Genomic DNA, 15,244 nt, shown 5'->3' with positions numbered 1-15,244 from the left:
TCTTTTGTGTCTCCATACAAATTTTAAGATGATTTGTTCTAGTTCTGTAAAAAATGCCATTGGTAATTTGATAGGGATTGCATTGAATCTGTAGATTGCTTTGAGTAGTATAGTCATTTTCACAATATTGATTCTTCCAATCCAAGAACATAGTATATCTCTCCATCTGTTGGTATCATCTTTAATTTCTTTCGTCAGTGTCTTATAGTTTTCTGCATACAGGTCTTTTGTCTCCCTAGGTAGGTTTATTCCTAGGTACTTTATTCTTTTTGTTGCAGTGGTAAATGGGGGTGTTTCCTTAATTTCCCTTTCAGATTTTTCATCATTAGTGTATAGGAATGCAAGAGATTTCTGTGCATTAATTTTGTATCCTGCAACTTTACCAAATTCATTGATTAGCTCTAGTAGTTTTCTGGTGGCATCTTTAGGATTCTCTATGTATAGTATCATGTCATCTTCAAACAGTTTTACTGACAGTTTTACTTCAGTGACAGTTTTACTTCTTTTTTTCCAATTCGTATTCCTTTTATTTCTTTTTCTTCTCTGATTTCCGTGGCTAGGACTTCCAAAACTATGTTGAATGATAGTGGCGAGAGTGGACATCCTTGTCTTGTTCCTGATCTTAGAGGAAATGCTTTCAGTTTTTCACCATTGAGAATGATGTTTGTCGTATGTGGCCTTTATGATGTTGAGGTAGGTTCCCTCTATGCCCACTTTCTGGAGAGTTTTTATCATAAATGGGTGTTGAATTTTGTCAAAAGCTTTTTCTGCATCCAATGCGATGATCATATGGTTTTTATCCTTCAATTTGTTAATATGGTGTATCACATTGATTGATTTGCATATATTGAAGAATCCTTGCATTCCTTGGGTAAACCCCACTTGATCATGGTGTATGATCCTTTTAATGTGTTGTTGGATTCTGTTTGCTAGTATTTTGTTGAGGATTTTTGCATCTGTGTTCATCAGTGATATTGGCCTGTAGTTTTCTTTCCTTGTGACATCTTTGTCTGGTTTTGGTATCAGGGTGATGGTGGCCTCATAGAATGAGTTTGGGAGTGTTCTTTCCTCTGCAAATTTTTGGAAGAGTTTGAGAAGGATGGGTGTTAGCTCTTCTCTAAATGTTTGATAGAATTCACCTGTGAAGCCATCTGGTCCAGGACTTTTGTTTGTTGGAAGATTTTAAATCACTGTTTCAATTTCAGTGCTTGTGATTGGTCTGTTCATATTTTCTGTTTCTTCCTGGTTCAGTCTTGGAAGGTTATACCTTTCTAAGAATTTGTCGATTTCTTCCAGGTTGTCCATTTTATTGGCATAGAGTTGCTTGTAGTAGTCTCTTAGGATGCTTTGTATTTCTGCAGTGTCTGTTGTAACTTCTCCTTTTTCATTTCTAATTTTATTGATTTGAGTCCTCTCCCTCTTTTTCTTGGTGAGTCTGGCTAAAGGTTTATCAATTTTGTTTATCTTCTCAAAGAACCAGCTTTTAGTTTTATTGATCTTTGCTGTTGTTTTCTTTGTTTCTGTTTCATTTATTTCTGCTCTGATCTTTATGATTTCTTTCCTTGTAGTAACTGTGGGTTTTGTTTGTTCTTTCTCTAGTTACTTTAGGTGTAAGGTTAGATTGTTTACTTGAGACTTTTCTTGTTTCTTGAGGTAGCATTGTATTGCTATAACCTTCCCTCTTAGAACTGCTTTTGCTACATCCCATAGGTTTTGGATCATCGTGTTTTCATTGTCATTTGTCTCTAGGTATTTTTTGATTTTCTCTTTGATTTCTTCAGTGATCTCTTGGTTATTTAGTAACATATTGTTTAGCCTCCATGTGTTTGTGTTTTTTAATGTTTTTTCCCCTTTAATTGATTTCTAATCTCATAGTGTTGTGGTCGGAAAAGATGCTTGATATAATTCCAGTTTTCTTAAATTTACCAGGGCTTGATTTGTGACCCAAGATGTGATCTATCCTGGAGAATGTTCCGTGCGCACTTGAGAAGAAAGTGTAATCTGCTGTTTTTGGATGGAATGTCCTATAAATATCAATTAAATCTATCTGGTCTATTGTGTCATTTAAAGCTTGTGTTTCCTTATTAATTTTCTGTCTCGATGATCTTTCCTTTGGTGTAAATGAGGAGTTAAAGTCCCCCACTATTATTCTGTTACTGTCGATTTCCTCTTTTAGAGCTGTTAGCAGTTGCCTTATGTATTGAGGTGCTCCTATGTTGGGTGCATACATATTTATAATTGTTATATCTTCTTCTTGGATTGATCCCTTGATCATTATGTAGTGTCCTTCCTTGTCTCTTGTAACATTCTTTATTTAAAGTCTTTTTTATCTGATATAAGTATCACTACTCCAGCTTTCTTTTGATTTCCATTTGCATGGAATATCTTTTTCCATCCCCTCACTTTCAGTCTGTATGTGTCCCTAGGTCTGAAGTGGGTCTCTTGTAGACAGCATATATATGGGTCTTGTTTTTGTATCCATTCAGCAAGCCTGTGTCTTTTGGTTGGAGCATTTAATCCATTCACATTTAAGGTAATTATTGATGTGTATGTTCCTATTACCATTTTCTTAATTGTTTTGAGTTTGGTTTTGTAGGTCCTTTTCTTCTCTTATGTTTCCCACTTAAGGAAGTTCCTCTGGCATTTGTTTTAGTTCTGGTTTGGTGGTGCTGAATGTTTTTAGCTTTTGCTTCTCTGTAAAGTTTTTGATTTCTGTGTTGAATCTGAATGGGATCCTTGCCGGATAGAATAATCTTTGTTGTAGGTTCTTCCCTTTAATCACTTTAAATAAATCATGCCACTGCCTTCTGGCTTGTAGTGTTTCCGCTGAGAAGTCAGCTGTTAACCTTATGGGAGTTCCCTTGCATGTTATTTGTCGTTTTTGCCTTATTGCTTTTAATAATTTTTCTTTGTCTTTAGTTTTTGTCAGTTTGATTACTATGTGTCTTGGCATGTTTCTCCTTGGGTTTTTCCTGTATGGGACTCTCTGCGCTTCCTGGACATGGGTGGCTATTTCCTTTCCCATGTTAGTGAAGTTTCCAACTGTAATCTCTTCAGATGTTTTCTTGGGTCCTTTCTCTCTCTCTTCTTCTTCTGGGACCCCTATAATGCAAATGTTGGTGCGTTTAATGTTGTCCCAGGGGTCCCTTAGGCTGTCTTCATTTCGTCTCATTTTTTTTTCTTTATTCTGTTCCTTGGCAGTGAACTCCACCATTCTGTCTTCCAGGTCACTTATCTGTTCTTCTGCCTCAGTTATTCTGCTATTGATTCCTTCTAGTGTATTTTTCATTTCAGTTATTGTATTGTTCATCTCTGTTTGTTTGTTCTTTAATTTTTCTAGGTCTTTGTTAAACATTTCTTTCATCTTCTGAGTCTTTGCCTCCATTCTTTTTCCGAGGTCCTGGATCATCTTTGCTATCATTATTCTGAATTCTTTTTCTGGATGGTTGCCTATCTCCACTTTATTTAATTGTTTTTCTGGCGTTTTATTTTGTTCCTTCATCTGGTACATAGTGCTCTGCCTTTTCATTTTGTTTTTCTTTCTGTGAATGTGGTTTTTGTTCCACAGGCTGCAGGATTGTAGTTCTTCTTGCTTCTGCTGTCTGTGCTGTGGTCTGGTATTATTTCTTAATAATAAATTAAAATTTTACAGGTTTAAGTACCTGGGCCTGGTGTTTTCTTTGTGGAAGGTTTTTTTTTTTTAACTAAAAATTCAATTTTTTAAAGGGAAAACTACAGACTAATATCCCTCATGAATATGGATGCAAAAATTCTTAACAAAATGTTAACAAATTGAATAGTTGTCTAATTCTTGTTGAGTGAGTTGTGGTAGTTTAGTAGTCTTTCAAGGAATTTATTTCATCTAACTTATAGAATTTATTGGCATAAAGTTATTCATAATATACCCTTCTTATTCTTTTAATATTTTTACTATCTCTATTTATGTCATTTCTCTCATTCTGTTTTTTATGAATTTATTTATTTATTCATTTATTTATTTTTGGCTGCATTGGATCTTCATTGCTACGCGCGATCTTTCTCTAGTTGCAGCAAGTGAGGGCTGTTCTTCGTTGCAGTGTGCAGGCTCCTCACTGCAGTGGCTTTCTTGTTGTGGAGCACGGGCTTTTAGGTGCCTGGGCTTCAGTAGTTGCGGTGCACGGGCTCAGTAGTTGTGGCTCGCGTGCTCTGGACCACAGGCTCAGTAGTTGTGGCTCACGAGCTTAGTTGCTTCTTGGCATGTGGGATCTTCCTGGATCAGGGCTCGAACCTGTGGCCCCTGCATTGGCAGACGGATTCTTAACCACTGCGCCACCAGGGAAGTCCCTCTCATTCTTAACGTTAGTATTTTGTATCTTCCTTTTTTTTTTTTTCCCTGATTAGTCTGGCTAGAGGTTTATCAATTCAATTGGTCTTCTCAAAGAACTAGCTTTTCTCTATTATTTTTGTATTTTCTCTTTTATTAATTCCCTCTCTGATCTTTATTATTTCCTTTATTCTGTTTACTTCAGGTTTCATTTGCTGTTTCCTTTGTGGTTCTTAAGGTGGAAGCTGAATTCATGGATTTTAGGCCTATCCTGTTTTGTAGGTGTTTAGTGGTATAGTGTTTAGTGTTATAAATTTTCCTCTAAGTATTGCTTTAGGTGCATGTCATAAATTTGACATGTTTTTTTTTTTTTGTTTTCATTCAGTTAAAAATGGTTTGTAATTTATTTTTTGATTTTTTTTAAAGCCTGGATTTTTTATATCTCTGTTATTTAGTCTCCAAAAATTTGGATATTTTCATGAAGTCTTTTTGTTGCTGATATCTAATTTAATTCTATTGTTATCAGAAAACATACTTTATATTATTGAATCTTCTTAAGTGTATTGAGACTTGTTTTTTTTTTTGAGACTTGTTTTATACCTCATACTATCATTTGTCTTGGTGTATGTTTTATGTTCACTTGAAAGGAATATATATTCTGTTCCTGTTGGGTAGAATGGCTATAAATGTCAATTAGGTCAAGTTGGTAGTAGATAGTATTGTACGTCATTAATGATTTTCTGTCTGTTTGTTCTGTCAATTATTGAGAGAATGCTGTTGAAATCTCTGACTATAATTGTGTCTTTGTTTCTTTTTGTAGTTCTGTTAGTTTTTGAAACTCTGTTATGATGCACATATATGTTTAGGATTATTATGTCTTCTTGATGAATTGACTTCTTGTCATTATGAAATTACCCTTTTCATCCCTGATTATATTCTTTGCTCCAGAATCTACTCTGATTGCTATTAATACAAGTGCTCCAGGTTTCTTTTGATTAGTGTTAGTGTATTTATATATTTTTTCCTGTCATTTACTTTTAACCTGTTTGTGTCCTTATATTTAAAATGGGGTTTTTGTAAGCAGCACCTGTTGGGTCTTGCTTTTTTATCCATTCTGACAATCTTTGCCTTATAGTGAGGATGTTCAGGCCACATACATTTAATGTAATGATTAGTATGTTTAGGTTTGAGTTTAAATCTTTTACTGTGCTATTTTTTTTTCTATTTGTCTCATCTGTTCTGCTCCCTTTCTCCTGTTTTCTGCCTTCTTGTGGGTTGAGTGTCTTTTATGATTCCATTTAACTTTTTTTGTTGCCTTATCAGCGATAGTGCTTTTTTGTTTTTGTTATTTTAGCAGGTACTTTAGAGTTTGCAGTATGTATCTTTAATTTGTCACAGTTCATCTCAAGTAATATGATACCAGTTCTCACATAGTTTACGAATCAAACTACAGTGTACTTATGTTTCTCTCCTTCTGGCCTTTGTGCTATTGTTGTCATACATTTTGCTTATATATGTATTATAAACCCCAGAAGAAATTACAGATATCCCCCACATTTTGAAAGTTCACTTTACACCACTTTGCTTTTATGAAAGACCTACATTAGTACCTGTTTTCAGTAACTGAAAGAAATCGGAAGAGGGTTTTCGCTTTTACAAAAAAAGGTGGAAAGCAAAAATAGCGTTTAGCATTTGTTTTGCAGTGAGCTGTTATAGAGGCAGCGCACATCCTGAGCAGCAAGAGTGGCACCACCAAGCTCCTTCCCTGGGAACTACACTCAGCCTCTCAGCCTCAAGCCGCCATAGCTTTGAACTTTGTCTGTGAACATCTGTGTTTTATCTCAATTTGTTTTGTGCATCCATTAGCAAGATTTATTCTAAGGTAATTGCTTCTTCACTTTATGCCATTTTGGCTTACAAAAGCTTTCATGGGAAATTTTGGACAGGAAGGGAAATCATGTATTACTTTTTCCTTAAGCCATTGATTATTTTTTAAAGTGATTTAAATAATAAATTTTATATATTTACCCACATGGTAACCATTTCAGGTACTCCTCTTTCTTTTGTGTAGATCCAGCTTTCTGTCTGATGTCGTTTTTCTTCTGCCTGAAGGATTTCTTTTAACATTTCTTGTAGTACAGTTCTGCTAGTGATGAATTCTTTCAGTTTTGTATGTCCAAAAAAAGTCTTCATTTTGCCTTCATTTTTAAAAGATGTTTTCATTAATACAGAGTTCTAATTTGATAGTTTTTCTTTCAGAACTTTAAAGATACTGTTTCACTGTCTTCTGGCTTGCTTATATTCTGATGAGAAATCTGTCATTCTTATCTCTGTTTCTCTGTATATAATGTATCTTTTTCTGACTACTTTTAAGATTTTCCCTCTATCACTGGTTTTAAGCAGTTTGAGTATGCTGTGCCTTGGCACAATATTATTTATGTTTCTTTTGCTTAGGGTTTGTTGATATTCTTGGGTCTGTGTTTTTGTTTACAGTTTTCATCCAATTTGGAAAATTTTTGTGCATTATTTCTTCAAGCATATTTTTCTTTCCCTCTCTCTGCTCTTCTGAACTTCAGTTATATGTATACTAGGTGCTTGAGGTTGTTCCACAGCTCACTGATGATTTGTTCATTTTAAAATCTTTTTAGACTTTGTGTTTCATTTTGTATGGTTTCTGTTGCTCTGTCTTCAAGTTTACTAATTTTTTTTGTAATGTCCAAACTGCTATTCATTTCGTCTGTGGATTTTTTAATCAAGATATTATAGATTTCATCTATAGAGGTTCAATTTGGATCTTTTAGATTTTTTTCATGTCTCTACTTAACATATTAAATCTTTCCTCTGGATTCTCTAGCATATGGAATATAGTCATAATAAGTGTTTTAGTATATTTGTCTATTAATGCTGTCATCTTTGTCATTTCTGGGTCACTTTTTTTTTTTTAAAGGATTTTCTTATTTATTTATTTATTTATTTATTTTTGGCTGTGTTGGGTCTTCGGTTCGTGCGAGGGCTTTCTCCAGTTGCGGCAAGCGGGGGCCACTTTCATCGCGGTGCGGGGACCGCTCTTCATTGCGGTGCGCGGGCCTTTCTCCATCGCGGCCCCTCCCGTCGCGGGGCACAGGCTCCAGACGCGCAGGCTCAGCAATTGTGGCTCACGGGCCCAGCCGCTCCGCGGCATGTGGGATCCTCCCAGACCAGGGCTCGAACCCGCGTCCCCCGCATTAGCAGGCAGATTCTCAACCACTGCGCCACCAGGGAAGCCCCTGGGTCACTTTTGATTGATTTTTCTCATATGGGTTGTATTTTCCTGCTAATTTGCATGTCTAATAATTTTTTATCTGATGTCAGACATTGTAGATTTAACCTTATTGGGTACAGGATGTTTTCATATTCCTATACAAAGCTCCTCTGAATACTTACCCGATGACCTGTGAGTTATGAAGTTTTCCACCCTGGCTGGTGGGAATATGTGATTTTTTTTTTTTTTTAATGTGATATTTTTGATCCCATGTGAGCACTGGTAGCTTTAATATTTTGGGGCAGTTATTTCTCTGTCCTCAGGTAGTCTTCCTCATATGCATCCTGCGCAGATCTTTGGTGTTCTTGCTCTGTGCATTCTCTCCTCTCTGGTACTCTTTCCAGTGAACTCAACCTGCCTTGGCCTCCCCAGAGTTCCAGCTTTATCTCCTCAACTCAAGGAGACTGATGAACTTCACCTGGATTTACCCTTCCTGAGTTGCTACCTGGAAATTCTCTCCAGGCAACAGGTTGGGGGCAGTTGGCTGTTGGCAGTGGGCTCATCTTATTTGCTTTTTGTCTTTCAGAGATCTTTATCCTACATTGCCTGATATCCAGTGTCTTTAAAACCATTGCATCATATATTTTACACAGTATTTTAGTTGTTTTAGGTGGGAAGATTAAATCTGACCCTGGTTATTCTATTGTGGTACAAAGTGGAAGTCCCCTAGTTTATTATTACATAAACTTTTAAGAGTCTGAGCATTTTAAAAATTAATTGTACAGAACTCAACATAGCTTTATTCCTTAATAGATTATGTTCCTGGTTCTAATATAGCACATGTATAAATGTATTTTTTGTAGTGCAGTATTTTTAATGAAAATTTGAATACAGAGGTTAATAACAATATTATTTTTGTTTTGTTAAAATCATTTAAAAGTTCTGACAAGCATAGGTAGTTTTTGGCAACTGAATTAAAGTTTAAATGTATTTTATACATATAAGTTATATATATATTTATTTATTTACTAGGTCTTCATCCTCCTGGTCCACCTTTAGCAAGACCTATTCTGCCCCGAGAACGAGGTGCTCTGGATAGAATTGTTGAATATTTAGTTGGTGATGGTCCACAGAACAGGTAATGTTTACTAGGGTGGTAGATAAATGAAAATGAAGAAAAGTTTATTGGTTAGGGTATGTGTGTGTGCACATGTACTAGATGTTCTACAACTTTGTGGTTCTTGTTTCCTGATTTTAGAACGTAATGGAGTATTTTATAGCCCTGCAAAAGAGTACATATTCAATTATTTTTCAGTAGTAGCTTAAAGTATCTAGATAAAACATTTAAAACAGAAAAAATATTGTAACTCTGCTATGTTATAACTGCACTATAAGGTAATTTTTAGAGAAATTGAATCATTTCATTGACTCTTTTGAACTTGAAGAGCATGTAAATAGTGAAAAGTTGGTAGGTTGTTAAAAATGGAGTTTTATAAATGTGAGTACTGGACTTGATGGTGATAATTTTAATAACAGTGAGGACAATTTCATGTATTTGGCACTTACAGTTCCAAAATGCTTTTCCAGTTATTATCTTAATTGATCCTTGTAATAACTGTAGGATTATAGGTATGATGTGAGCAAAGCAATTGTTATAGTATAGACTTTTAAGTAATTCTTAGGATATTCTTAGAGTAAATATTTGCCAAGGTTATTGTAATATTATCATTTTAATAAAGGGACTAGAATTTAATGTTAATGTAAAAATTTATATGTTATCCAAAACAGATAGAATGTTGTTTGATAGGGCCAAGTATTTGTTAAGTACATATGCAGAGAACAGAAAGATTACATAAGTAGAAAATGCAGAAGATGTTTAAGTGTAACTGGGATAGATACAGGAATCATGATGTACAGAAATTAACCTTTGGACTGGACTAAACAAAATTAAATTCATTTCTTTACTACAAGACATCTCAGAGGTTTTAATAATACTCACTGTGAATCTCGGAAGAGGTTTCATCTTTTCCAGTCTTATCTGACCACAGATTTGGGGTCTGTCATCCCCAGGAATATATGTTAGAAAACATTAAAATTTAAGTGTTCTGTTATCAAATATGTTTCTGCTTACTTAGTAAGAATATTTTCATTTGAGTGTTTCTTAGTTTATTTTTAATTTGATGTATAAATTATATTTTAAAATAGTTGAAATTTTGACTGTTAGCATGTTTAAAGAGTATTGTTTATTGTTTTATAAGTAATATCTAATCTACTATGACACATTTAGCTATATTAAATGCTATGTACTGTGTACTTTAGCTGTGATGGCTAAAGTAGCCTCTCCCATGGGTTTTATCTGCATTTGTAACTGGTTTATTCATTTTTCCTTTTGGTGTAGGTATGCCCTTATATGTCAGCAGTGTTTTTCTCACAATGGCATGGCTTTGAAAGAAGAATTTGAATACATTGGTAAGAATTATTTGGCAGATTTAAATGTTTTAAATATTTCATTCTATGCCAATTCCCATGTAATGCCATTTTATTTTAGGTACTACTCTTTATATGTTGTTCAGGCATATTGTAGAACACAGAGCAAAGCAAGAAAGACAACTCAGGTTCTTTTCTTCGTACAGTATACAGTTGTTCTTTTTTTTTTTTTTGCCGTGCAGTGTAGCATGTGAGATCTTAGTTCCCCGACCAGGGATCGAACCCACTTCCCCTGCATTGGAAGCATGGAGTCTTAACCACTGGACCGCCAGGGAAGTCCCTATGCCAGTTGTTCTTAAACTTCACTGTGCATCAGAATCACATGAAGAGCTTTTAAAAATTGTGATGCCCAGGTCCCACCTACAAATAATCTGCTTTAATTGGTCTGGGGTGGGGTCCAGGAATCAGCATTTTTTTTAAAGCTCCTCAGAATATTTTTATGTGCAGCTACTAGTACTTAAAAATATTGAACTAGATTAATTATGCTTCTCAAATATGACATACTACATTTTTTGGGTCAAGTGAGCAAAGTTCTGGATTTTAAGATACCTAATGATTCCGGTGACTAGAAATGTAATTTCTGTAACACATTTAGATCATTATTAATATTGTTTTGCTATTAGTTAACCTGCTATGTAACTTATTATCTTTTCTGCTTTAAATTGATATTATAATTTTAATAATAATTAGAAAGTATGCTTTAAAATAAACTTTGGTTAGAACACCTGCCATAATATTATTAAAACCACGAGTAATTTCACAAGGGCTAAGTAACTTTTGAAGGGTTCTTTGACTGTTTGTAAAAGTAATCTTGAGAGTTACTTGATTAGTCCTTAAAATTTCTTTGGTTTTATGGTTTTTGTTTTGTTTTTTTTAATTCTCTGCAGCTTTTCGTTGTGCCTACTGTTTTTTCTTGAATCCTGCAAGAAAAACCAGACCCCAGGCTCCAAGACTTCCAGAGTTTAGTTTTGAGAAGGGGCAGACTTTGGAAGGCTCAAGTACAGTTGGTTCCTTGCCCTCAGGAAGTGTGATTTCATCAGAGAACCAGATCAGTGAAGGTATGAATATGTTAATTAAAAAGTTTTGTCTCTTAATAATGTTTTAGACAAGAATGGATCAGATTTTGCAGCATGCGTATATCAGCTGTTGTTCTGATACTGTGGCCTCCCGTGCAACTGGTATGATGTGTTTCAGTTTTAAAATACAGGTTATATTGTGTTAAGCAGCATCTAGAAATAGCTAGGTAAATATTATTTATGGAGTTACCTCTTTTAATAACTGTTGGGAGATTTAACTAGTAATGTTTTCACGGAATTATTTTTCAATTTATTTAAATGAAGCAGATTATGAGAATTATGAAACTACTACTCATAAGGGTAAATTTCTTATAAGCTTTGTAATTAACATTGATAAAAATAGGTTTGTGCCTACCATTTCAATGAATAGAAGTTACTCGAAAGCCGGAAACTTTGGAGTTGGAAAGTCAGCCTTACATTCTTTGGAAGACTATGTTGATAGGACTGGTGTTCCTTTGAAACAAACAATTTATTGAGGTCCACAAGATTTAACACTGCTGATGAATGCCTTTGTTGTAAAACAACCTTATTTTAGAGAAACTGAAGTTATCAGGATTCATTGAGTTTTAGAACTTATCTTTTAATTCTGTTTTAGGAATTCTTGAGGAAGTTTCATGAAAAAATGGAAAAGATGAGATGGAAGATCTGACTATTAATTGCCAGCTATTTCTTGTTATTAATATTGGGTGAGGAGCTGCTTGTTAAGCAGCTCTGAATTATGAAGATTGCTAAAATTATGACAAAGGCCCTGATATTTTGGTGCTTTACCTGGTACAGAAAAAAAAATCCATATGGGAAGTTCAGTTCACATAGTTTAAGTAGTAGTCAGTATGCATCTTTTTAACTTCTTGAAATTATCAGTTACATATATTTGATTTCTTTATAAAATCACTGAGTAGTAGAAAAAGTGCTTAAACTGAGAATAATATATGAGGCAATGAATTTTCACATATCTAAAGTTTAGTATGAAACTGTGAGTATCTTTTTTTTTTTTAACTTCGAAAAATGAACCTAAAATATGTGTGTTGACTTGGGCTTGGCTTTTGGCTTACTAACAAATATCAAAATGAATTTGAATACAGATAGCCATGACAAGAGGCCTGTGTACTTCCAACATTGAATCAGTGCATTCGTCTTCTCCAAGTCTGCAACATCGACTCCAAACACAATATCAGATTGTTTTCTTTTGCTTAAGTCATGCTCTGAGCTGCATGCTGTCACATGCAAATCATCTGCTTTGCCATTGCAAGCCTCTTGGAACTGAAAATTAAAGAATTCCATACTGAAGATGCCTAGAGGAAAAATTGGAGTCCTTTCCATGAGTACCCTTGCTTATGAAAGCTAAAGTGAATATTTGAAAGCCAATAGTTGGGACAAAAGAAAAGAAAAAACAGCCAACAAAATAGATATCTTGATAATGAGTCCCATACTTTATATCTTCTGCTAAGGTCAAGATGCACAGTTAGCAAAACAACACCCAGCTATACCTTCCCTTCTCGTCTAATCTAGGAGGAGCAATACCCCAGATGTCTCATTTTTTGTCAGAAATCTCCGGAATGAAGTCTAACTGGCTCAAAGTCAACCCTAATAAGGTAACGTTAATAGGTGAAGACATTGAGGCAGGGTCTGATAGTTCCACAGTGCTAGAAACTGAAGCGATTCCATTTGGTTAAGATAGTCTGTAGAGTAGTAACTTCTTCATTCTTCTGTTTGGATTCATCAAAATGGCTATTATGAGCACCTTTTTACTTCTTTGGCTTTCCAGAAGACTGAAAATTTTTTCGAAGACTCCTGTCTCAACACTGTTGATATACAGTTATCAATTCCAAGCTGGATTCTATTAGTAAATGACAGGAAGTATTTCTGATGAACGGATGAAGCTGCATTTATTTGAATGCTGGTAGCATAGCTTTATGATTAAATTGAACTATGAAGTAAGGAGCATATCATCTGAATCAGCTACTGTCTCTGCTGACAGCCGATGTGATTAAGGGCTTAGATTGCTGATTTCTACACTTTTGTCATAGAAACTTGAGGTCTGAGAGAAAAACTGTCCTGTTTTAATATTTATATTTTTTTGAAGTATTGAAATAGCTCCTTGAAATTGCATTACTGAATTTACAGATGGAACCAAAAGGTAACTTTCTTCCATCTGAATTTTTTTTTCAAAAAATATTCCAGGGGGCTTCCCTGGTGGCGCAGTGGTTGAGAGTCTGCCTGCCAATGCGGGGGACACGGGTTCGAGCCCTGGTCTGGGAAGATCCCACATGCCGCGGAGCGGCTGGGCCCGTGGGCCACAATTACTGAGCCTGCGCGTCTGGAGCCTGTGCTCCGCAACAAGAGAGGCCGCGATGGTGAGAGGCCTGCGCACCGCGATGAAGAGTGGTCCCCGCTTGCCACAACTAGAGAAAGCCCTCGCACAGAAACGAGGACCCAACACAGTCATAAATAAATAAATAAATAAAAGAACGCGAATTTCTAAAAAAAAAAAAAAAAAAGACCTAAAGCCATAAAGCTAAAAAAAAAAAAAATATATTCCACAACCATTTATATAAATCTAGAGTTAATAGAAGAAACCTTTTTTTTTTTTTTTCAATTTATGATGCAAGACTTTGAAATTAAGTTTTGTCTTGATCCTGCTACTGGAAGATTTTGCGTTTAGGATGAGGCACAAGGCTTTTGAAATTTTTGGACCACTCTTTAGAACAACATATGAAACCTTGGAAAGTTTTCATCAAAGAAAGAGACCTGGAAGAAATTCCTCCCATTAATTGCTCATTTGAATTCCTAGTATTTTTTATAGAACTGTGTATACAGATGCTTTGGTAATAGACTATTAGAGAAAGCAAGACATTAGGATTGTCATTTTATCTAAAAGCATACTAGATATGGTATGCCAAACTAATGAACTGGTTTTTGGTTCCTCGGTTTCTTTTACTGTGAAATGAATAGTACAGTAATATTTGAGTCTCTGCTAAGCCATGTTAAAGTGGGTTTATCAGTTTTGCTTTTTTTAAAAATGTATTTTCCAAAATAACTGATACATAACATTCTTTTTGTTAGATATGGTAATAATTAGAGTACAAGGTTTCTACACTGTTAGTATTTTAGTAAAGTGATTTGGAGTTAGCATGTTTGAAAAATGTTAACATCATTTTCATTGTTCAGTTATATTTGGCTAGATCTTATGTAGTTATTTTAGTCGAATATAGCTTTTATTCAACTGGAAATAACTTGCTAATAATAAAACTCATGGCATCTAATCAGTACTATCAAAAATAGTGATTAAAATTTATATAAGGTGAAATTTATCTGATAACCTGATTTCTGCTCTTCCTTTCTTTTAAGCAATATACTGTAACCATTAGGTTATGTTGAACTAGGGAAAATTCTATTTTTAGTATTGCTTATTATGATGCTCTAGGAAATTGAACTATTTGATAATATAAATTTTATTGAATTCTGTGTATTTATCAGATCAAAAAAACTTATACCTTTATTTATATTTAGCTATGTATAGCTTACTCAAGATGTAAACTTGCCTGTAGTATGGTTTTGCATGTTTGTTTTAGACATATAGATCTTTTAGCCTTTTGATTCCCTTTTCTAAAACACCTTCATCTAATAGTTTTACATTATTACTTAATAATGACATTCTAAAGTCTCATCTAATGAATTTGTTCACCAGTGGTAAATAATTACACAACATTCTGTGTGTTTAAGATAAGCTGTTTTCTCATAGGTGGTTATCATTTATTTGAATTTTGTTCGTTGAACCACTGAGTTGAGTTTTGGGATGAAATTCATGTCTTTGGTCCTTAAATATAAGTTGGCCATTTTTCTTAAGGCAGAAAAATCTTGCAAAAACTGTTTGTTTAAAATCTGTGAGTTCAAAGACAAATTGTCCATTTTAATTTAATATATTTCCTTTAGGTAAGTTTTATAGTCTATGCATATAGTAGGTACTGATGTGTTAGCAAGGCAAAAAAAAATTTTAAGTTATTATAAAAAGGAATAAGAAGTAAGAATCTAAATCACTAAAATATGAGGGGTTTTGGAAGGCATAATCTAAATACAATCATGTATTTTGCTGTGGAAGTTATGTGTTTCTTTTGGAGATATATGAACTTGTTTTGC

At 34.5% G+C, this 15,244-nt stretch overlaps 1 protein-coding gene across 1 annotated transcript in view; it reads left to right on the top strand.

Annotated features, from left to right (window-relative positions):
• The window catches only part of LNPK (lunapark, ER junction formation factor), an 84,678-nt gene that overhangs the window by 65,216 nt on the left and 4,218 nt on the right, over nucleotides 1–15,244 (top strand). Inside the window, exons 10-12 of the mRNA XM_007190426.2 lie at nucleotides 8,577–8,682; nucleotides 9,943–10,013; nucleotides 10,919–11,089. Of these exons, the coding sequence (XP_007190488.1) occupies nucleotides 8,577–8,682; nucleotides 9,943–10,013; nucleotides 10,919–11,089 (348 nt within the window). The remainder of the gene's footprint in view (nucleotides 1–8,576; nucleotides 8,683–9,942; nucleotides 10,014–10,918; nucleotides 11,090–15,244) is intronic.

This window comes from Balaenoptera acutorostrata, chromosome 8, assembly GCF_949987535.1.
Source record: "Balaenoptera acutorostrata chromosome 8, mBalAcu1.1, whole genome shotgun sequence".
Lineage (NCBI taxonomy): Eukaryota > Metazoa > Chordata > Mammalia > Artiodactyla > Balaenopteridae > Balaenoptera > Balaenoptera acutorostrata.
The sequence above is the reverse complement of the archived record's forward strand: the minus strand, read 5'-3'. Positions and strand labels throughout refer to the sequence as shown.